This window comes from Arvicanthis niloticus, chromosome 2, assembly GCF_011762505.2.
Source record: "Arvicanthis niloticus isolate mArvNil1 chromosome 2, mArvNil1.pat.X, whole genome shotgun sequence".
Classification (NCBI taxonomy): domain Eukaryota; kingdom Metazoa; phylum Chordata; class Mammalia; order Rodentia; family Muridae; genus Arvicanthis; species Arvicanthis niloticus.
This window is the reverse complement of record NC_047659.1, coordinates 92,235,201-92,259,431: the sequence shown is the minus strand read 5'-3', so window position 1 is coordinate 92,259,431 and position 24,231 is coordinate 92,235,201. Positions and strand designations below refer to the sequence as shown.

The 24,231-nt window shown below is 44.5% G+C and overlaps 1 protein-coding gene across 1 annotated transcript; it reads left to right on the top strand.

The window, feature by feature from the left end:
- On the top strand, window positions 1-22,642 carry Epb42 (erythrocyte membrane protein band 4.2). The gene is made up of 13 exons (XM_034495374.2): window positions 1-451; window positions 2,214-2,399; window positions 3,320-3,553; window positions 11,079-11,197; window positions 12,020-12,124; window positions 13,380-13,554; window positions 13,975-14,113; window positions 14,395-14,498; window positions 15,222-15,464; window positions 16,405-16,704; window positions 19,515-19,675; window positions 19,869-20,002; window positions 21,836-22,642. The coding sequence occupies exons 1-13, from the start codon at window positions 442-444 to the stop codon at window positions 21,996-21,998; spliced, it is 2,073 nt and encodes a 690-aa protein (XP_034351265.1). The 5' UTR covers window positions 1-441; the 3' UTR covers window positions 21,999-22,642.
- Window positions 22,643-24,231: the final 1,589 nt, after the last annotated feature.

Below are 24,231 nucleotides of genomic sequence, written 5' to 3'. Positions count from 1 at the left end.
AGGCAGGAGATTCAGAGCTGGGTATGGACCTGCTGTCTACAGCAGCATCTAGAGTTGTCCAGAAAACATCTCTGAGGGGTTCTTGAGGTCACTGAAGAATCAGACTTCGAAGGATTTTTCCCAGCTAGCAGTTCTTGAGGAATTCTCACTCTAGCCTGACAGACAGAGGCCTGCTTAGGCCTCCTGCCTAAGCAACATCATGAAAGAGAAAAGGGTCACTCCCAGCAGCTGGTCTAGGAGATAGCAGCAGGGAGGGAGTCGAAGTCAAGAAACCTGTCAGCAGGCTCACAAGAAGAGTAAGGGAAATTTGCTTTTTAGAGGCTTTAAACCAACAGAAGCCCATCATCTTCGCCAGTGTGGAGATAGAGTTGGAGAGAGAACCCAGAGGCAACAGTCCAAGGTCAGCATTTCCTGTGCTGTGGATTCAAGTAGCCTGCAGCCATGGGGCAAGGTAAGCTAAGTTCTTCGCTGCTAGGACTGTCATTGTGACATGTTTTTATTAAAGGAAATAGGCTGGTAATGGAGGTGACAGTAGGATGTGTAAGATGTGAGGGGTGGGATGGGAGGTACATGGAGCGGGAAGAGAAAGGGTGGTGGTATGCGTGTGGTGTAGGTGGTTGCATGGTGGTTTTAATTGCACTTTGGTGGAATGATTATCATGCATTTGTATTCATAGCCCAGGATCAACATAATGAAAACAGCTACAACTCTTTAGGCTATGATACAAATGAGATACACTTGTTGTGCTGGCTAATTTTTATGTCAATTCAACACAGGCCAGAATCATTTTGGAAGAGAAAACCTCAATTGAGAAAAATATCCCCTCTTGATTGGCCAGTGGGCAAGCATGTGGTTCATTTTATCCATTGTTGAATGATGTGGGAGGACCCATCTCACTGTGGGTTGTACTGTCCTAGGCAGGTGGTCCTGGGTAGTAAAAGAAGGCAGGCTGGGTGAGCCAGTAAGCAGCGCCCCTCCTCTCCTTCATGGCTTTTGCTTCAGTTCCTACCTCTAGGTTTCTGCCCCAATTTCCCTGACCCTTTCTTCTCCAAGTTGCTTTTGGACATGGTGTTTTATCACAGCAATAGAAAAGAAACTAAAGACACCTGGGAAATCTTGAGGCTCACATACTGCAGGGCAAGGAATGCAGAAGTGAAATAAACACAGCCCCTCAACAAGCTCACAGGAGGGGATGAGGGGCAGGGAACAGTGGGTGATGCCTATAAAATGGGACCAAGCTCCACCTGGACAGGTCAGCAAGGGCTTTAGAATCAATGCCACTCAGTATTAGAAGGTGAGCAGACACCTTTCAGGTAAAAAGCGGGAAAGCCTTCCAGACAGAACAAGAGTCTAAAGGATTCTGGAGAATAGCTCACGCCATGATGCTGTGGTTATTGCATGGGCCTAGTGTACCATGTCAGATTATGTGACAGCTCACCCTTCCACTGCTCAGTCCAACTCAACTATCAAGAAGGTGGGCTCACAATACACTCACCACCTCCTTTCAAGTGTCACGAGATGGTGAGTCTTTAGATCAAAACTCACACATGATCTTGAGTGAGTTGATTTTATTCTCAGCCTCACCCATCTCATCTTTAAGACAAGAGAACTTGACCCAGTGACCCCCCAATCCAGTTCTAATATTATCTGATTGTGGTCTCAAAAACATGAATGTGATACTAAGCATGTAGCTCGGGGAATGTTCAACTATTCGGCATAAGCTCTGTGTTAAATCTCAGGCACTTGGAAGGTGGATTCAAGAAGATCAGAAGTTTAACATCAACTTCAGATACACAGAAAGTTGTATCCAGCCCAGGATACATGAGGCCCTGTCTCAAAAAAAAAAGGGGGGGGAATATAAGGAGTGGGCAAGATTCGAGATTTTATTCATTGTTTGCATTTGGAACCAGAAATAAATGGAAACATTTAATGGGTCTTAGTATGTGTTTGACATTATGCTAAAGTAAATGCTAACACATAAATATAAACATATATGTGTATAACTTCACTCATTTTGTATAACTCCCCAAAGAGGGATAGATAGTCTAAAGAGAAGAAAACTGAAATTGGAATGAAACTCATGTTGCTTGCTTGATGGTGCACAGCTGACAAGGAAACGGAGTCCAGGACTTGAACTCCACTCCTGGAAGGTGACTTTTATTCATGCTGCTGCACTTAGCCTGTATCTATGACTTCGCTTTTTCCCACGATAGCTCTGAGTATCAAGAGCTGTGACTTCCACGAAGCAGAAAACAATGAGAAGCACCACACCAGCGCCATCAGCTCCCAGCACCTTATTTTGAGGAGGGGACAGTCCTTCACTATCACCCTGAACTTCCGTGCCCCAACCTACAAGTTTCTGTCTGCCCTGAAGAAAGTGGCTCTCATTGCACAAACTGGTATGTGTGACGGGCCTAGACCACCTTGGGGACTTGGGTATCTGGAAAGGGGAATCTCTTCCCAGCATCCTCTCAGAAGACCAAGGGACAAATGGTCCACAAAGTAGCTGGGCCTTAAGCTGTCCTGCACTGTCTGATAAGGGGGTATTGTGAGAATTTGCAAGATAATGTGCATAAGAAATGCTATTGTTATGATTCTGAAGTGCTTAACAGCATCACCTTTAAAACTTCTTTTTGACTGAAACTTTGTAGGAAAGGCTAGGTGGGGTTTAACTCTGGCTTACGTGTAGCATCTAGTCTGCACTCGTTGAAATCTGAATTATGTATCAGATACCGAATCAAGTACTTCATATACAGTATCTAATTTAGTTCCTTCACAGGCCCTCCAGGTCCATGGGTTCTGCTTCCTCAGAATCAGCCAAACATGATAGAACACACCGGGGCAAAGATTGTTCCTGTACTGAACTGAGTACAGTCTTTCCCTCTTCATCAGCAATTATTCTTAAAACATACAGCATAGTGACTATGTATAAAGCATTCACACTGTATAAGGATTCATACATAATGACAAGATTAGTATGCGAGAAAATACAATGCCATGATATTTTATATAAAGAGACATAAACAACCTTGGATTTGGATATTGCAGGAGGTCCTGGAACCAATACCCCTGGATCAGAGAGATGATTGTACCATTATTACACCCATTTTGTAGACCGTGACCCTTTCATAGACACAAATCCATAAGTCCCAGAGCCTGTGTTCACCCACCATCTTCTAATGTTTCTATTTATAGGAGGCCCTCTTTTCTTCTCCTCCAAAACTAATTGGCACCTCCTCCAATTTTGTAAGACCTTGATTTATACCTCTGACCTGTGACCTGGAAGTCCAAATGACCAATTTATTGCTGTGCATTTCAGGAGAACAGCCTTCCAAGACCAGTAAGACCCAAGTCATCTTCCCGATTTCCTCTCTTGGGGACCAAAAAGGGTGGAGTGCAGCAGTGGAGGAAAGAGATGCCCAACACTGGACCATCTCTGTGACCACACCTGTGGATGCTGTCATTGGCCGCTACTCACTCCTGCTTCAGGTTTTAGGCAGGAAACAATATCCCTTGGGCCAATTCACACTGCTCTTTAATCCATGGAATAGAGGTAAGTTTGGACCTGAGCTAGTCTGAGATGCACAGGGATGCAGGGAAACAGAGCTGGGACACAGCTCCAACAGGCAGCCCCATGGGCAACACCAGCATTAAATTCCAGCAAGTATCTTCTCAGATCCCATCCTGGTGTCCCTGGGACTTCATGTTACAAGTAGTTACTTATCTTACTGACAAACTCTGGTGCTGCTTCAGATTATTTTGGATGCTTTGAGATGAACTCAAAAATCTACCCTTTATTGTAATAATAAAGAAATGAGGAGCTGGAAAGATAGGTAGCTCAGCAGTCAAGACTGCTCGCTGCACAAACATGAGGACAAAGGCGTGGATCCCAGATCATAAATAACAAGCCAAATGTCCAACAAATGCATTTAAAGCCAGGGCCAAGAGATCCGATGTGCTCTTCTGGCCTCTCAATGCACAGGTATACACCAGAGCACCCATGTGTACATAAACTGAGATAAACATACAGATACACAGACACAGACAAAGATGTGCAGGTGTGTGCACACACAGATGCACAGACATACACACACTTTCAAACACACACACATACATTCAAACACACACAATGGGGATGAGAACTAGGAAGAGATGCAGGAGTGAGGTGGTCCAGGGGATGGGGTTTCTCTGTCTCTTTCCTATCTCTCCCAGTCTCTCTTGGATGTAGTTAGGTTTTGAGGGGTCAATAGATTATCTAGTGAAAGAAAACATTTTTAAAGAAAAAGAACACAAAAGTTTGAGTTGTCCAATCCCTCTAGAATGTGAAAGGAGTCTGTGCTACGAGTCTTTATCTGCATCAGCTTCATGGTAAAGCGGCCCAATTCTGTGGTTTTGTTTCTCTCTACTTGTTTATTCTGTTATTAAAGCAGGTTGTGGGGTCCTCTCCACACTGACCTGTCTAAAGTCCTGTAGTTGAGCTGGTCTATAAGTGGCTCCACTGGGGTCCAGATGGCCTCCTATAAAGTACAGCTCTGGTTGAAGCTCGTCTTCATTCATCTAGTGGACCTAGGTGGTTTGTCCAAATGAGGCTACAATGGGACATTGTCCCTTCCTTCTTATTTTAAGATTCGAGTCTCTTTCCCTTTTAAATCTGTCACACCCATCTTAATGCTGCAGATTCTTTTTTTTAGTGATCTATTATTAATAAATTTTATTTTTTCTTTTTCTTTGCATTATTTTTTTATTGGATATTTTATTTACATTTCGGGTGCCATCCCCTTTCCCCATTTCCCCTCCATAGAAAACCCCTATCCCATGCCCCCTTTTCCTTTTTTGCTTTTATACAATTTTTTAAATGTTAATCAAAGGCTTTATAAGTTTGGTAATGCTCAATATCAAGATGCCCTGACAATCAGAAGTGTAACCCAATACCCAACCTAGATATTTCAACTATCTTTGACTGGCAGAGACACTCGAACATCCGCCTCTGTGCCCCCCCTTTCTTTCTCTCTCTCTCTCTCTCTCTCTCTCTCTCTCTCTCTCTCGCTCTGTCTCTCTCTCTCTCTCTCTCTCTCCTCTCTCGTCACCTAGCTCCTCCTCTCCTTCTCTTCCTCCTCTCCTTACTCCTCTTCTTCCTTCCTGTATTCCTCCCACCTTAGCTCCTCCTACATATCACCCTTCCTGTTAAAATAAAACTTTTCTCTCAAAATACAATTAGAGCATAATTATACCCATCTGTACCAGTGAGGTACAAGATAGACCTAATACACAGTCCATCATTTTGTTGACTAACCAGAACCTCTGTCATCTCTCCTGACTAAAAGACTTAGTTCTGAACCTGGCTTTTTTCTTGGCTTGAGAATGAATGTCAGCTGAAAACCATCCTCTCAAATCTTTTCTCTCAAAGTAAATAGCCAGGATTGGCTATGAGACTATAAGTTTTAAACCCTGTCAGAAATCCAGAATGACTGAGTTAACTGAAATTATGGGAAGCACAAAGCATAGCTTCTAAAACTTAGCCAATTTAAAGAGACCGCTGAACACCTGGACAGTTTCTATACTACAAAACATTGGAGCATCCGATCTTCAGCCTTCTGGCACAGGATCATCTGACAGACCTAGTGATGCAGAATTATTAAGGGCTGATTACTCTGTCTAGGCAGATATAATCATTCGGCTATTCCGCAAGTGTGTCCTTTTCTGGACAGTAACTTATCTGTAGATGACAAGAGGCAATTCTTGCCTAGTGGCTGTCTTTTTTTTTTTTTTTAAGATCTATTTGTTTATGTCTGTGAGTACACTGTCTCTCTTCAGACACACCAGAGGAGAGCATCAGATCCCATTACAGATGGTTATGAGCCACCATATGGTTGCTGGGAATTGAACTCAGGACCCCTGAAAGAGCAGTCAGTGCTCTTAACCACTGAGCCATCTCTCCAGCCTGCCTAGTGACTGTCTCACCACAACTGAAGTAACTCCAAAGATGCTCAATTTCTTCTTAGAATCCAAGACAGGAAGCTGTCAGGAGCAGACAGGCAATCAAAATAGCCATTAATACAGAAATGTTTGTAACGTCAATTCTGTGGACTTCTGATGTTTTGAAAACCAACTATCCATGTAAGGCAATCTGGACTGATGTCTGGTAACTCCTCTCAGCTATTTCTAAATAAAATATAGAAAACACCCTAACAATAAACTCAAAGCCATGAATTAGCTATAGGCCCTTAACTCACAGGCTAACCATCTCAAATCAGTTTTAAAAAGTTAAAAAAATGATTGGTTCTAAGCCTTGTATTCTTAAATGTGTTATATAGGCACAATGCCTATGAGAGTAACAATATTCATCTCACTTTTATATCAATAAGAAGCTCATACCAATGAAGACCTTAAATTTGAAATCAAAGTAAATTTTGTACCATTTTAGAAATTATAACTTCATCTTAATAACAATTATACATATTTCTACCAATAGGTTATGGCTATGCAATAAATCCTAGCTAATCCTCCCTGTCCCAACAAAACCACTACTTTTCCCTAGAAAGACAGCCCAATATTAACCACCTCAGTCCCCAAGCCCAGGGAATAGGGATGCTGACTCTTCATTAACTTCTTCAAGCTGATTATGGGCATTGAGATATTAGAAGAGGGGCAGAGGGAAGAGTAAATTGATAAGCCTCTGATGTTGTGTCTTCACTGCATCCAGCTGGAATTCCAGTGCATCAGAGGTTCAAGCAAGTCTGCTCAGCTTGCTTGATGAGTAGATACACCAAGGCTGTGTATTCTGCAATATAAAATTCTCAAAACAAATTTTAGTACCAAGAAAATTTTTGTTTGAATTCTGGAATCTAGTCTTCTGGCAGCCTGCCTCTGTCATGTCTAATGCATATAATTCTGGGAGTTTCTATGAGGGTGTGCTCTCACCATCCTCCCATTCCCACCTCCCTGCTCTTGAAATTCCCCAAAGTAGGGAATCCAAACTTTCAGGCACCAAGGCTGTCCACTTCCACTGATGCCTGGCAAGACCACCCTCAAATATCTATACAGGTGGAGCCATGAATTTCTCCCTTTGTGTTCTTAGGCTGGAGATTTTAAAATGGCTACTCCAGCTTGTTTTTTAGGACCATTTGCTTGAAAAATTGTTTTCCAGCCTTTTACTCTAAGGTAGAGTCTGTCTTTGTCACTGAGGTGGGTTTTCTGTATGCAGCAAAATGCTGGGTCCTGTTTACGTATCCAGTCACTTAGCCTATGACTTTTAATTGGGGAATTGAGTCCATTGATGTTAAGAGATATTAAGGAACAGTGATTGTTGCTTCCTGTTATTTTTGTTATTAGAGGTGAAATTATCTTTGTGTGGCTATCTTCTTTTGGATTTGTTGGAAGAAGATTACTCTCTTGCTCTTTCTAGGGTATAATTTCTCTCATTGTACTGGAGCTTTCCTGCTATTATCCTTTGTAATGCTGGGTTTATGGAAAGATATTGTGTAAATTTGGTTTTATCCTGGAATATCTTGGTTTCTCCATCTATGGCAATTGAGAATTTTGCTATGTATAGTAGCCTGAGCTGGCATTTGTGTTCTCTTAGGGTCTGTATGACATCTGTCCAGCATCTTCTAGCTTTTATAGTATCTGGTGAGAAGTCTGGTGTAATTCTGATAGGTCTGCCTTTACATGTTACTTGGCCTTTTTCCCTTACTGCATTTAATATTCTTTCTTTGTTTTGTGCACTTGGTGTTTTGATTATTATGTGACAGGAGGTATTTCTTTTCTGGTCTAGTCTATTTGGTGTTCTATAGGCTTCTTGTATGTTTATGGACATCTCATTCTTTAGGTTAGGGAAGTTTTCTTCTATAATTTTGTTGAAGATATTTATTGGCCCTTTAAATTGGGAATCTTCACTCTCATCTATACCTATTATCCTTAGGTTTGGTCTTCTCTTTGTGTCCTGGATTTCCTGGATATTTTGTGTTAAGAACTTTTTGCACTTTATGTTTTCTTTGACAGTTGTGTCAATATTTTCTATAGTATCTTCTGCACCTGAGATTCTCTCTTCTATCTTTTCTATCTTTTGGTGATGCTTGCGTCTATTACTCCTGATTTCTTTCCTAGGCTTTCTATCTCCAGGGTAGTCTCCCTTTGTGATTTCTTTATTGTTTCTACTTCCATTTTTATGTCCTGAATTGTTTTGTTCAATTCATTCACCTGTTTGGTTGAGTTCTCTTGTAATTTTTGTGTTTCCTCTTTAAGGTCTTCTACCTGTTTACCTGTGATCTCTTCAAATTCTTTCAGAGTGTTATTTATGTCCTTCTTAAAGTCCTCTATCATCATCATTAGAAGTGATTTTAAATCTGAATCTTGCTTTTCTAGTGATATGGGGAATTCAGGACTTTCTTGTGTGGGAGAACTAGGTTCTAATGATGCCAGGTACCCTGGGTTGCTGATGCTTATGTTCTTGTGCTTGTCTTTCACCATCTGGATCTCCTTAGTGCTACCTGCCCTGTCTCTTACTGGAGCCTGTCTTTACTATTATCTTGGTTGTATCAGAACTGTGTGGGGTGGGTGTTACTACTGGGGTTAGAGCTGGGACCAAAGATCTGCTCAGTACTCAGGTGCAGACAGGAAAGTATCAGTGCTCCTGGCCAGGAGTGACTTCCTGGGTCCTAGTGGGTCCCAGTTACTCCCTGTTTGGGGCGGGCATTGCTGTCTCCTTACCTAAGATACTGCCCGGGTTGGAGCTCCTGGAAGGCCTGTTTCCTCTGGGTTCTATGAGACTGGGGGCAGAGTTGCCGTCTGGGATCTGCTCAGTCAATGCTGTAGATTCTTAAGGGTTGATAGGAAGAATGGAAAACAGTTTCTCCTGGCTTTCCTAGCTTCAAGACTAGACACTCACTTCCTTTTCCTTTCAATAATCTCATTGTCAGCTTGAAAGGCCCCCTTTATAAGACAGGGCTAGAACACCAGAGGAAATATGAGAAAAGAACATAATTTTCCCAGGCTCCTAAAGACCCACACCTAGAGCCAAGTCCCAGGCTGTTTCCTTCATGATGTTTGAAGCCAATGGACTTTATTTACTTCTCTTGTCCAGGGTGAGAGAGACCTCTGGTTCCCACCCTTTACTTTAGATCAGTAGTTTCTCTCTCTCTCTCTCTCTCTCTCTCTCTCTCTCTCTCTCTCTCTCTCTCTCGTTTTTCGAGACAGGGTTTCTCTGTGTAGCCCTAGCTGTCCTGGAACTCACTCTGTAGACCAGACTGGCCTCGAACTCAGAAATCCGCCTGCCTCTGCCTCCCAAGTGCTGGGATTAAAGGCATGCGCCACCACCGCCCGGCAGATCAGTAGTTCTCAACCTGTGTGTGGTTCACAACAACCCTTTCACAGGGGTCACCTAAGACCACTAAAAACCACAGGCATTTATGTCACATTCCTAACAGTAGCAATATTCCTTCATAACTAGCAATAAAAATAGTTTTATGGTTGGGGATCACCACAACATGATGAACTGTATTAAATAAAGGGTTGAGAACTTCCTAAGGTTAGTCCTGCCTGTTCTCAGCTGAGGGCCTTCCTTTGTGTTCCAAGGGGAAAGGCAAGTGAAACAATAGCTGGGAAACTCATCTATTCTGGTGGGTTTTGCCCCTCGTTATTCATTTGTAGATTCAGGATCCTTCTGCTGAGAGAGGCCCCACATTTCTCTACATACTGACAGGAAGATCTTGGGAGCATTCTCCCAAAGCTGAGGCTTTAGTACATCTCAGATGACTGGCCCAGAGTCTACATTCAAAACTAGCCCCTGGCAGCCAAAATATAGTCCCAACGAGAGTTCTAGGACAGCACTGGATTCTGAAGGAATTCACCCATGATCCCACTACTAGGATTCCTGCCTTCTTGCTCCATTAATAGGAACCCAACTAGGGAAGCCCTGCTATGGAGGGATTGGGTAGTGGAAGCCATTGCTTCTGCTCCTCTGAGAGATGACTGAGAGAGGTTCCAATGGGCTAAGTGTGGTAGCACAGGCCTTTAATCCCAGCACACAGGATACAGAGACAACACTGGGTGCCTGGACAGCTCTCAAGTGCCTAGTGTTTCTGTAGCCTAAGAAACTCTTTTGATGGTCTGGATGTTCCTTTAATGTTTATAGAAACTAGTCGAACAACCCCACAGTACGTGAACATGTGTGTGCATGTGTGTGTGTTTGCATGGGCGTACACACACACACACTGCCTGACCACCAAGGCTGAGAGAGAAAATCTGACAAGAAAAGCTGAACCCCATGCTGCTTTCAACTTCCTAAGTGAATAGTGGTTTCATTAAAAGATATCTAGGAGTAAGGGAAGGCTCAGTGGGTAAAGTAATTGCCGTACAAGCCTGATTGACTTGAGGTCGGATCCCTAGAATTCAAGGGAAAATCGAAAGCAGCATGCTTATAGGAAGATGGGAAGCAGAGTCAGGAGACTCTGTAGAAGCTTGTAGGTCAGCTGGCCTACCTTACACAGTGTCGAAGAGACCTTGACTGGGACTGACAAGCCAAAGTTGTTCTCTGGCCTGCAATCTCTTCGTGATGCTCTGCCTAACGCTTGGATAAGGGAATTGGATGAGGCAGTAGAAAAGGACTGTGGTCACCCAGGACACAGAGAACCTCCCAGAACAGAAGCCTAATGCTCCTTCCTGCCCTGCCCCCTCTGTTTATTCTGTTTAACCTATATGTAAATGCTGTGTTCATATCGCTTTTCCTCTGAGACACTTTTTTGTTGTTACAAATTGGTCTTCTAGGTAAGACTTATCAGGCCACTGGGAAACTCCCTAGGATTTCCGGTTGAGCCAGTAAGGCTCTCGTTTGCAAACCTCTTCTGGAAAGCACAAGGCTTTTTAAGGGTGGCTTGTTCCTAGCCACACCCTGAATGACAGAGGTTTGTGTGGGCCAGGTCCTGAGGGAGCAATGAGAAGGACCCACCTGAGTTTTAATTAGGCCCAGGGATGCAAGAGAGGGCTGAAACCAAACCAACTTGGGCTAGCAGGGCAGAGGCCAGGGCATGGAGGACAGACCCAGCACTCTCGGGTCCTCAACCTCTCCTGCTTCTTGACAGATGATGCTGTATTTCTACAGAACGAGGCTCAACGCACTGAGTATGTATTGAGCCAGAACGGCTTTGTCTACCTGGGCACAGCTGACTGCATTCAGGAAGAGCCCTGGGACTTTGGTCAGGTAATAGGGACCTCCAGGGAAGAAGAGGCACACATAACCTTTAACACTCAGGCCAGCGCTAGCAGGTTCAAGACCCCTTGTCAACTGAGGTACCTCTGTTCCTTTTGGACCACACTACAGTACTCTCTGCAGCTGCTGCTTAGACCAGCTTCCTTCATTTTTCCCCTTGGAAAAACTACTTCCCCAGTCTTACCACCTTCTGGAAAATTCTCCCAATTCCTAAAGATATAGGAGTTGTCCCATTATGCCATCTAGAATAGACGCCTGGAGTCTGAGATGCACTGCTATGGTGTGTTACCTGAAAGGCCACATACATCCCAACTAGGGGGCTCCTCCAGAGAGGGAACTACCTGGAGCCTTCCATAGCTGGCTCAGTGCCTGTGGGAACATTAGATATTCACTAAGAATGAATGAATGAAATTAAATGAATCGAATGACATGATTCTGATAGTGGCACATGCCTTAAATCCCAGCACTTGGGAGGCAGAGGCAGGCAGACCTCTGCGAGTTCAAAGTCATCCTGGTCTACACAGTAAGACCCTGTCTCAATCAATCAATCAATAAAATGGCCCAATACTAATCTTCATGAGATCACATCCTGTCAGGAAGATAAGCCCACAGAACAAAGCACTGGGCATTGGGTACATGGCCCAATGGTGTGGTAAGAAGAGAGACGAGCCACAACATCCATGGTGGATGTTGAGGCAGGTGAGAAAGATATGAGACCCAAGCTTGAGAGAGGGACAAGATAACAAATCTGTCCTGTGATATAGTGCCTGGCCCGGTAACCCTTCCTCCTCTTATCCCACATTGTCCTTACAGTTTGAGAAAGACGTCGTGGACCTCAGCTTGAACTTACTGAGTATGGACAAGCAAGTGGAAGACTGGAATCAGCCTACACACGTGGCCCGTGTGGTGGGCGCCTTGGTGAGCATGAGGCTGAGGAAGCAGAGAGAGCCTTTGGCTCGAGGGGTCCTCCTTCATGGCTCTGGAATCCCTCAAATCACGGATAGGTCCCTTTTCCTGGGGTGTGGGAGACAGTCTTCAGAGGAAAGCCTGATGGGAGAGAGGGACAAGGTAAAAAAAAAAGGGGGGGGGGAGGTTCATCTAAGATGAAAGCCAGGGAGGGAGGAAGCTGACCTGGGTTTTCTCAGAGCTCGTCCTCCCAGCCCTGACCTGGAGGCTGAGATCCCTAGGAAGGAAGATATACCCTCTCCTTCTCAGTACTTGCTCCGGTAATCCAATGGTCTTGTTTTATTTCTAAATGTTCCTAAGAATATGCATACCATGAAGGTGGCTTGTTTTTTCCCATGTGACTTAGTTTGGGTTGATATTACTGTTATGAAATAATTATGACTAAAGCAAGTTGGGGAGGAAATGATTTAACTTACACATTTAGAGTCACAGTTCATTAAAGGCAACCAAAGCAAAAACTCAAGAGGGCAGGAACCTGGAGGCAGGAACTGATGCAGCGGCCATGGAGGGGTGCTGCTTACTGGCTTGCTCCTCATGTCTTGCTCAGTCTGCTTTCTTAAAGAACCCAGGACCAACAACCCAGAGATGGCACTACCCACAATGGGCTGTCCCTCCTATCAACCAATCAGTGATTTAGAACATACAGGTTTAGGCCATACAAGTTTGCCTTCAGATAGATCTTATGGAGGCTGTTTTACAATTGTGGTTCCCTTCTCTCAGATGACTCTAGCTTGGGTCAAGTTGACATAAAACTAGCCAACACACTATGTCCACAAAACCCTCTCAGAGAAGTAACACAGTCCTTATTTCCTTTCATAACGCTCTGTCCCTCTCTGAAAAGCAGGGTGTGGGAGTGAGGTTATTCTGCAAGAAGGAAGAGGTTTGAGATAAGAGGCCTCTAGTGTTGTTTGTAGGCCAGGGCAAACAACACTGAAGGAGTCAGGGCAGGGAAGCTGAGGACCAGTAGAACCAACTCTCATATGCCACCCAGTGGCTGGGGCTGCAAGATGATTTTGATGAGGAGCCCTGGGTCTGACTCTGAGGTTATAACACAGTTAGAGTAAAAGCTGCAGGCTGGAGCGTGCTGGTTTAACACGCTCTAGGGGTTGAGTCACATGCTTGGCAAGCTACAATAAGCATTCCTTGCTGGCCCCTGCAAGCTGTCCACCCACAGGACTCTCACTGACAACCGTATCTGCCCCAACAGTTGCATACCCTCAAGAAGAAGAGTGTCCTGCCTATGTCACAGATCCAGGCTGCCCAGGAAGGTGCCTTGTACAAACGACGAGGCAGCGTGCCCATCCTGAGGCAGTGGCTCACTGGTCAAGGCCGACCCGTGTATGAGATCCAGGCGTGGGTGTTTGCTGCTGTTGCTTGCACAGGTACAGGGCAGGCAACACACAGGTCAGTCTCTGGGCTGCTGTGTCTAGCCTGCATCTTAAGTTGTCCCTTGGCCTCCCATCTAGGAGGGACATCTCTTAAAGCAGGCACTTGTCTCCTCTCCACGGCCTTCCCCCAACTGATTTTCCCCACCGGCTGCTGCTTCTCTTTCCCCTCTGCAAATCTGAGCTTATTTTCAAAGTCTGCTCTCAAACTTGTCCCCCTACAGAGCAAGCCTCAGTACTTCTAAACCTCCCCTCTTGCTCCACATCCCTGTGCTGTGTGATTTGTGCATCACTTACCAGCCTTCATCTGTTCTGTGCAGAATCCTCCTTTTTCTACATCACCTGTCATTTAAGACAGACCCTGTCCAACCTGGGGCTTTGCTCTCCCCTCTGATATCCCATGCCTCTTCCTCGCAGTGCTACGGTGCCTGGGCATTCCAGCCCGCGTCGTTACCACATTTGATTCAGCCCAAGGTACCGGCGGGAGCCTGCTGGTGGATGAGTACTACAATGAGGAGGGACTCCAGAATGGAGAAGGACAGAGGGGACGTATCTGGTGAGAAGCCTAAAGGAGTTCGGGTTCTAGACCAGAGAGCACCAAGTTCCATATGAACCCCCACACTCAGAGAGCTCTGGGCTAAAAGCAGACCTTCAGGACTCTTATAGGAGGTGGCGGTGGTCAGTGGTGGGGTACTTACCCCTCTCTAGGAGTGTCACTGCTCTTTTCACAGTGTCCTCTATCCCCCATGGCAACAGCACCCTAAAGTCACATTCCTAGACTCTTTCTTCCATATTCTTTTTTTTTCCTCACTTGAAGTTTGCCTTTGATACTTTTAGGATCTTCCAAACTTCCATAGAATGCTGGATGAACAGACCTGATTTGTCCCGGGGTTATGATGGATGGCAGATTCTGCACCCAAGGACTCCTAATGGAGTTGGAGGTAAAGCCTAAGGGTGGGCCCAGGACCAACCAGGGCTGCAAGAGCTGAAGGGGTCACTTGCAAAGGATCTAGGAGCAGCGTATGGTCCAGAGAGTGTCTTCATCCTCTAAAACAGGAGTAGCAGAAGTGATGGTGGTCAGATGGTGCCAGCAGGCTCAGGGGATAGAGCTGTCAGCTATCACGTGAGAATGTATGAACACTAGACCCACTTAAAGCCATGGGCAAGGGAATACCATCTCAAAGAAGGCCAAAGGAGCTTAACATGGCTGTGGGTATTCTGGGGTAGTGCCTGGTGGGGTGGACTTATCTGTGTGTGGATGAAAGGACCTTCATAGTAAGCTCAAGCCTACAGAGGAAAGCTTCAAGCAACCAAAGAATGGTGGCTCCTTGTCCTGGAACAGAACTGTCAGGGCTTAGCACACCAGAAGCAGTTAAAGTGGCCTGTCCCTAGCATATTAGTATTAAGACTGGGCATTAATCATGTTCCTCTGAGGTCCTTCCTGTCCAGTTTCTGGTTTAGGCCAGGACCTAAAAGTATTTTCACTGCATAATTGTGAGTTTCATTCCTGATACTTTCTCAGAAAATCTGTCTCCTTCCTACCTCTGACCTTGATCCTGGAGAAGGAAAAATAATGTACAGGACAAGGGCTGACACTAAAAGCCCTAACCAGAGCAGAGGTCTAAGAGTGGCTCCTTTGCTCATCTGCCCTTTCTTCCCCTCAGTCCTGGGATCCTGTAATCTGGTCCCAGTCAGAGCAGTCAAGGAGGGGGAGCTGCAGCTGGACCCGGCAGTACCAGAGCTCTTTGCCGCAGTAAATGCCTCGTGTGTGGTCTGGAAGTGCTGTGAGGATGGAAAGTTGGAGTTGACCAACTCCAACAGAAAGAATGTGGGCAACAGCATCAGCACCAAGGTCGTGGGCAGTGACCGCTGCGAAGACATCACTCAGAACTACAAGTATCCTGCAGGTACTTAGCAGCCAAGGAAACTGGCCTATTCACCTGAGACAGCAAATGCGAGGAAGGGAATGGCAGGACCGAAGAGGGCCAGAAAGAGCCTGGTCTTTTCCCAATGAAATAAAAGTAAGCTTCTCAAGCCTGGCTGGCATGACTACTGTAGGAGGCTGACCTGCAGGGTGCACTGCGGTGCTCTCTCGTGGCTTCTGTTCCTGAGATGTCAGTCCCCAACTCCAGCCAGTCCTGATAACCAACCCTCTTCATGTATTTCCAGATGTCCTCTAGGGGGTCAAAACTGCCTCCAGTTGAGAACTGTCATGAAACAAAACACTAAATACGGAGCCTTGTTCAAGAAGACTTTCAGGACTGAGGGAGAGGAAGTTACCCTTCTCTTCCTCTCTTCCAAGATGGCCAATTATTTCTCTCTATTAGCATTTTTGTCTATCAGCTCAAATCAGAATGCTTGTAACTCGAACTTTCCCCTTCACAGCACATGGCCCTGCCTGCCTCTGTCCTCTGCGTTCTTCCTCACAACCTAGGTAATCCTGCAGCTCCCACACCTCCTGCCCGTAGGGTGGCAGCTCCCTGGCTCTGGTCTCTCCATCGCAGTTCCCTTTCTTGTGTCACTTTTGAGAATAAACGTTCTAAGACATGAATGTCCTTGTTATCTCCCCACTCAAAAATACTCCAGGGCGTATTTTTGAGTGGGGAGTAACTCCAAGTTCCTTCAAACATGAAGAGTTAATTTCTTGCAAAAATATCTCCAGCGACAGCACTGACTTGTCACAAAATGTGTTTTCTTTGTGCAAAGGCAAATTCAAAGCCTGAGGTATTTGCAAAGTTTTTTAGAATTCTGGTATCTGAGCAGAAGTGGTAAATACATTTTAATCCTGCCCTTTTATCAGAAGGATCTGTACCTACTGGGTGCTTTCTATTCTCTTTTATTCTGCAGGATCTCTTCAAGAAAAGGAGGTACTGGAGAGAGCCCAAAAGGAAAGAATGAAACTTGGGAAAGACAACGGCATGTATCCTCCTAGCTGTGAGCCTGGAGATCCTCTGCACCTGTTCTTGGAAACACCTAGCTCCCTCCCTCTGAGAGGAAATGGTCGGCTCTCAGTGACCTTGATTAACCCCACAGACGAGGAGAAGGAGGTGTATCTGGTGATTGGGGCCCAGGCTTTGTACTACAATGGAGTCCTCGCTACTGGTCTCTGGAGGCAGAAGCAATTCCTCATGCTCGGACCTAACCAGGGTAACTCCCTTTGGCCCCAGCAGACTTCCTGTACACACATGGCTCTTTCTTGGACTCCACGCATGGGTCTCCAGAGACAGCTTTTTAGCCTGTTGGTGCTCACTCTCATTCAACACATATACATTCAACACATACATTCATTCAACACATATATGTTCGTCCTGACACAGTGAGAGGACCACAATCCCAGCTGCAATCAGATAAATACACCAACCTACCCTGGCAGCAAGAAAGCATTTAGGGAGGCTGACAGAGTACAAGACAGGAAGCCCCTCGCCCAGGCTGGGGCAGTCTGCACCCAGATGATCCACAAAAGGCTGTTTTGAAGAGTGAAGAAGAATCAGATAGACAGAAAAATGCACCAAGCATTCCAGACAGAGGGAAGATGTACAAAGGTCCCTTCTCTCTTTCAGATACTTGTTTAATTACTCTGAGATGAGGTTGCACAGGCACTCTCCAGAAACTCTATATATTTTAGGGTTAAGATTCCCTAAAGTCAGCCGGGCAGTGGTGGCGCACGCCTTTGATCCTAGCACTTGGGAGGCAGAGGCAGGCGGATTTCTGAGTTCAAGGCCAGCCTGGTCTACAGAGTGAGTTCCAGGACAGCCAGGGCTACACAGAGAGACCCTGTCTCGAAAAAACAAAAAAACAAAAAAAAAAAAAACCAAAAAAACAAAAAACAAAACAAACAAAAAGATTCCCTAAAGTCCCATCAGTCCTGTTTAAACTTGGTCACAAACTGTAGTAACCTGGGAAAATTCTATGCCTGGACTATACTCCAGGCAATAAAGTCAAAACCTCTGTAGTAGACACAAACGTCAGAATTTGCAGACTTCCTGAGGAAGTCTCACTGCACAGGCCAGCTTCAGGAACAAGGATGGAGCTTGTCTACAGGACTGCAGCAGCCTAGGTCTCTGTTCTCCCCGTCACTGGGCCTTGCTCAAGCATAGCATGAATTAGCATGAGAGCTAAACAGTCTTGTAGGTCATGCTCAGGAGACTGTTTTGTTATCTGGGTAACCGTGGGCTAGTAAAAAGTTTACATTAGTAGTGTCAATGTTATCAGAAGTCCATGTTTAAAAGAAAGACCTTTTGACAAAATGGAATGGAGGGGGTCCTGTCAAAGCAGTTGCTCTTAACCTTGGCTGTCCACTGAAGCACCTGGGAGACTTTATAATCCTAATGCTGAGCCTCATTGCCAGCCTCTGGTCTAACTGACTTGGGGTGTGGCATGGGGTTGGGACTGTATTATAATTCTTACATGCAGCCATAAAGAACCAGTAGGTTAAAACTAGTAACAGTTGAAATTCAGAAACAAAAGCCAGGCTAGCCTGGTAGCACTCAGAAATAAGACATAACCCAGAGGTGAGAGAAATCGGATTTGTGAGTGTGGATGTCTGTCTATGGTTTGCATGAGCCACTAGAAGAGGGGGATGCAAGTTTTGGGAGGAAGAAGAATCTAGTTATAGCTTGTTTTGTTAAAAGCCCATGAGACAGCCAAGTATTCCAACAGGCAGCAGGCAGCTGAGAACTTAAACACGGAGTTCGAGATCCAGTCCGTGTGGGAGAGCATAGAAATCCCAGCACAGAGGCAATGACTCAGAGTCAGGGCACAGGGGCACTTACAGTGCTGGAGGACCGGAGGTAAGGAGCTGAGCTGGCAAGGAGAGAGCCTTAGCCACACCAGCAATTGTGGATTTAGGGAAAGAACAAAGATGAGGGAGACAAAGAAGTCTAAGGTGACAGGGACACACAACAAGGTTGGCAGAGAGATAGTGAGATGTCCTGGCTGAAGAGCCTAGACTAGGAAAGTGACCCAGGATAGCTCCCTGGGGTTTAAACAGATTCAACTCAGGAAGTGGAGTTCTTCCTAAAGCGTGATGGGAAAAAGAAGAGGCTAAGTGGATAGTCAGTGGGAGGACAGCTGCTAGAGACAGGCTATGATTCTTTGGTTTATTTTGAAGGTGACTCTGCGTATATGCTGAAGTAAATAATCAATATAAAGACTGAAGCTTTGGGAGAGGTGGGTTATAGATGACAGCATAGTCTCTGGGCAAATACCTGATTGGAATGATTGTAACTCGAACTTACTGAGTACTTAATACCTGCTAGAAATGGTGGTGAGTGAGGTATATGCTTTACCTCATTTTTCTCACAACTTGATGAGGTGTGTACCATTCTTAGTCCCACTTGCCATCGGAGGAAACCAAGATACAGAGAAGTTAAACAAGTTGCCTTGAGGTTACACAGCTTGTCAGCAGTGGGTGTGAATGGGGCACATATTTTAAAACACATAGGACTCTATATGGACAAGGGGACAGCACATCCCCTAGGGAAAGGTCACTGTAAGGGTAATGTCTCTGTCTGCAGGTTGAGAATGGAACCAGAGCTTGAGAGAGTCCCAGTTGATAGTTAACATTTTCTGTGAAAAAGGAAGGAGACCAGGAGAAGGGGCAGGACTATGTAAGCATGTGTTCAGCAACTGCTGTGTGGCGAGTTTTGAGATAAGCACTACTTTGAAGAGTGTCATGTAACACCAGTTATCCTACCATTTTTATGCAAAGACATCATGGCCCACAGGATCTAGCTCACAGGAGCTTTCTACGTCCCCAGTGAGACCGTCTGCTAAGAGTGTTGGTGGAGGTAGTAATGGGGCAGGGGGCAGAGAAAAGTGCAGAGTAGCTGTGGGGAATGTAGCCTCTTCCTGTTTTACATGAGACCCTAAGTCCCTTGTTGTAGATGGAGCTACAGTTTGATTCCGGCATGCATGCACTTCGTGCTTTGTACTGACTTGTCTATTGAATGTTGCAGTTCTGAAAATATCCACCAGCCTGTCCTTCTTCTATTTTGAGCAAAACCCACCTGAGAACAGCTTTCTCAGAGTCACAGCAATGGCAAGGCACTCCCGTGCCAGCCTCAGCTGCTTTGCTCAGGAAGATCTGGCCATTGGTAGACCGAATCTTGTCATTGAGGTGGGTACTCATTCTCTCAGTTACTCTTAGCTGTTATGGTTCAGGGCTGTTGTGGAAGAGTTTGGGGAAGAATTAGGAGGTGTGGCCTTGTCAGAGAAGATGTGTAGCTACGGGTGGGTAGACACCTGAAATCAATGACTGCCCCTTCCCCAGAGTCTATCCGTAGTTATCTATGTGTTGCTTCTTCCTACAGATGCCAAAGAGAGCAACACAGTATCAGCCCCTCACTGTCTCAATTAGAATGCACAACTCCTTAGATGCCCCCATGCAGAACTGCATCATTTCCATCTTTGGAAGGGGACTCATTCACAGAGAGAAGAGATATGGGTAAGAGAAGATGATACTTCCTCTTCCTCTTTTTCTTTTCTTCTGTTTTTGATTTTCGAGACAGAATTTCTCTGTGCAGCCCTGGCTGTCCTGAAACTCACTCTGTAGACTTGACTGGTCTTGAACTCACAAATATCTGCCTGCCTCTGCCTTCTGAGTGCTGAGATTAAAGGTGTGTACCAACAACAACACCACCACCACCACCACCACCACCAGCAGGATAAGACTCTAAACTTCTCATCCTACTGAAAGATCTCAACTGGTTTGGACTGACTTAAAAACAGTAATCCATCTTTTTGCCATATCACTGGAGATAGAGCAGGTATCTTCAGAAGTTGAATTAAAGCTACTAAATGGCCTATTCAGGCGGCAAAAGGAGAGGTTAAGGAAGACTGTGAGGACCCCACATAACCCTCACCTCACCTGTCTTGATATCCAAGAAGAGCCTAGGTATTTCGGTGAGGATGGGAGGTTAGATCTGGTACTAGAGAACACACAGATAGGACATGCTGGCTGTCAGCATAACAATGAAGCTCTCTTATTCACTACCACAAGATACAGGTCTAGTTAAATTCCTTTTATTTCTAAACCCTTCACCACCGTCCATGTCCAGGTGTGAATCCAGGTGTGAATGAATAATGTAGTATGTATATTGTTGCTTCATTAATTTATGTAGCTGCTTTGGTTTTTTCTTTTCATTGTTCTTTTCATGTATTTGTGAAATCCATTTCTTAAGCCCCATAATACTCCATTGTGTGCCTCCCACTGCACCACAATGATGAGCAACAAATACCTCTCACTCTGATGCCACAAAGTTTCACAGCCAACAGCCTTGTGCATACCCCCCTTCTAAACTTTGAAACTTTGATGATGCAGGGGATTATATCTATACAGGAATGGAATTTCTGGGTCATAGGATATGATCCGGTTTGGCCAGATCTTACCAGATTTAGTAGCAGGATCCTTCCCACACAAAAGACAGTTTCTCTCCCCACCTCTCTGGCAAATATCCAACTATTATCTTCTTTCTAGTCGAAAAAAAAAAATATGTGTAACAGAAAGCCATGTCTTACTGTTTGGATTTGCCATTCTTCAGGCTCGCTTGCCGTTTCCATCTTCTTGTCCATGGTTCTCTCTGTCTTGGCTGCTTTTCTTCTGTCCTTGCCATTGTTCTTGTTGACTTTCAGGAGTTCCTGTGTATTTTGACCCCTCAGTGGTGTTAGACATCGCAAGCATCCTCTTTTATTTTGTCTGCTTCACTCCTGGTTGGGTACAGTTTAAAGGCAACACTGAGCTTCCCAGAATTATTGAGCCACTGGTACAGCATCATGAAAATGTGTCATTCTTGCCAATAAAATGAGAGGGGGAACCCGTGAACAATTACCTAGACTTTATGATCTTCCAGACCAATTGTGGAGCAAACTTCCTCAAAGAAAATTCCTAACATTTCCTTAGTTACTTAAAGGTCTACTGTAGTTCAGGAAGATTAGCCACAAGCTGCTGACACATTGGCACTATCTTGCTATGTCTACAGCACCCACTTGTGCTCACCAGGGAGAAATTTAAAACTATAGCCTTTACCAAACATACTGCCAGTGCTATTACAAAGAACAGAGCTACACCAAATCACAGATGCTGTCTCGGGTCATGCAGTTGCTCTGTATAAAGAAGCCCCTGTCTTCTCTCCCTTGTGATCACTTCTGGCTTCCCAACAATGTACTTAGATTTCTATATCCTCATGCCCCATATCTTCAAGCCAGGAAGGACAACTCATGGAGACCAGCAGAACAATGATCTGGAGAGAATTAACACATGTCTCTACCTTTATTTCAGATTGGGTTCTGTGTGGCCAGGAAGCAGCCTGCACACTCATTTCCAGTTCACCCCAACACATCTGGGGCTCCAAAGGCTCACTGTGGAAGTAGATTGTGACATGTTCCAGAACCTGACCGGCCACAGAAGTGTCCTTGTAGTGGCCCCTGAAGTTTCTGCTTAACCCCCAAACAACCCTCAAACTTCTAAAGCTTGACACGCTCCAGAGGGAACCTCTGCCTGTCAGACAAATGAGTCTCTACTAAAGCTGAACAGACTGGTGACCAAAAATCAAGCTAGATTCACAGAAACCAAAATCCATTTTTTTCTTGTTTTTTGGTTATTTGGTTGGTTGGTTTGTTGGTTGGTATTTTTGAGACAAGGTTTCTCTATGTAGTCCTGTTGGTTCTGGAACTCACTCTGTAGATCAGGCTGGCCTTGAACTCAAAGATCCACCTGCCTCTGCCTCCCAAGTGCTGGGATTAAAGGCATTGTACCACTATTGCCTGACTCCAAAATCCATTTGTATCAAGCCAACCTAAGGCAGTCAGAAACACTGTCTTAGAATAAGCTGCTCTACATAAAACAAGCCTTTGAAAAGACACTCAGATAACTTCTCAAAGTACAATGAGTATTGGACTACTTTTCAGAGTACATTCAGATTTTGGAGCGTTCAGATGTTTCACACCATTTTGTTGCTCAAGATATCCATTAACTTACAGGAATGAAAGACAACTTAATATTTAAATCAATTTATTTCTGATGACATATGACAATGTTGACTAAAAATAAAATTTTTATGTAATAATAAAATTACATTGATTAATACTTTCCCTAGTGGTCATTGTAAAAGACCCAAAGATGAATGGATAAAGCTATTATAACACATAACATAGGACCTGGAAGAATAGTCTAAACTTATCTACAGCTAGATCTTCATTAGTGTTGGTGTATGTGGAGACCCTATTCATATCACACCCCACAGCCCACTGAAGCTTTAACCTGCTTTCCAGCACATGATTTTCTAGAGCAGTGGTTCTCAACCTTCCTAATGCTGAGACCCATTAGTACAGTTCCTCGTGTTATGGTGACCCCCAACCATAAAGTTATTTTGTTGCTACTTCATAATTATAATTTTGCTATTGTTATGAATCATGACGTAAATATCTGATATTCAGGATATATGACATGTGACCACCAAAGGGGTTGGAAATCCACTGGTTGAGATCCACTGGTTGAAAACTGCTGTTCTAGATGCATACAACATAATTTCATAGCAATGTAGTTAGAAACAATGTCCCAAAAATGTCTGTCTAAATAATAAAAATTCTTATGCATTTTTTTGCTTTATAAAATGTGGTGTTTACATTTGAGAATACATATTATATTAAACAATGTAAAAATAAGTATGTATAAAGAAAACAAATATTTTTAATAAAGTGGACCAAACTAACAAATAAGCTTGTCATGGTTTGATTGAGAATGTTCCCTATAGTCTCATAAGTCAAAATTCTTGGTCCCTAGTTAGTGGAACTGTTTGAGAAGGATTGGGAGGCATGGCCTTGTTAGAGGAATTGGGTGTTTCTTCACAGCAATAAAACACTGACCAAGACAGAAATTGGTACCAGGAGAGTGGGTTACTGCTGTGACAGACCAGACATTGTTGATTTTGGGAGGATTATGGAAGGACTTTGGAACTTTGGGCTAGAAATGTCATTGAGTGTTGAGAGCTCTGTGGGATGTTCTGTAGGAGCCTAGAAGTCAAGAGTATTAAAAGCAATGAAGACAGTGTAGATCTGGCTTGAGAACTTTCAAAGGGAAGTAAAGACTCCACTAGATCATTTTGTGAAGGAGTCTGTTGTGTCTGGTCAGCTGGAGCTGAAGAATTGGCTCTGATTAACAAAAGACCAGAGCCACTAAAGTAAAGCCTTTGCTTTGCTGGAACAATAGATGCTGCTCAGCTGGGGCTGAAGAATCAGCTGTGATTAAGAAGAGACCAGCATCCTTGGAGTGAAGTCTTCTGGGAAATGCTTCCTCAGAGTCAGCACACAGAAGCTGTGTTCCAGAGGCAGCCAAACTCAAGCCTTGTGCTGGTGGCTGAACTTAGGGATATAAGTTACCCAAGTGGTGCTGGTTTTGAAGGTGTGAGCGGGTCACGGGGAGCAGCTGAAGCTTGATGCTTGTGGCAGGGTTAGAGTCCCTTGAACTCAGATCGTGAATAAAGCCCAAATATCGGACATTGAGTTACACTGTTGGAGTGTGGTTTGGCTTTGTTCAGATTGGGACTGTATCCTAGTTCTTCCCTCTTGAAGTAAGAAAGTATTTAACTTATTTTTTTTATTTTACAGGAGTCCACAGTTTAGAAACTGAATTTTAAAAGAAAATTTTAAGTTTTAAAAACGCTTTGATTTTCAAAG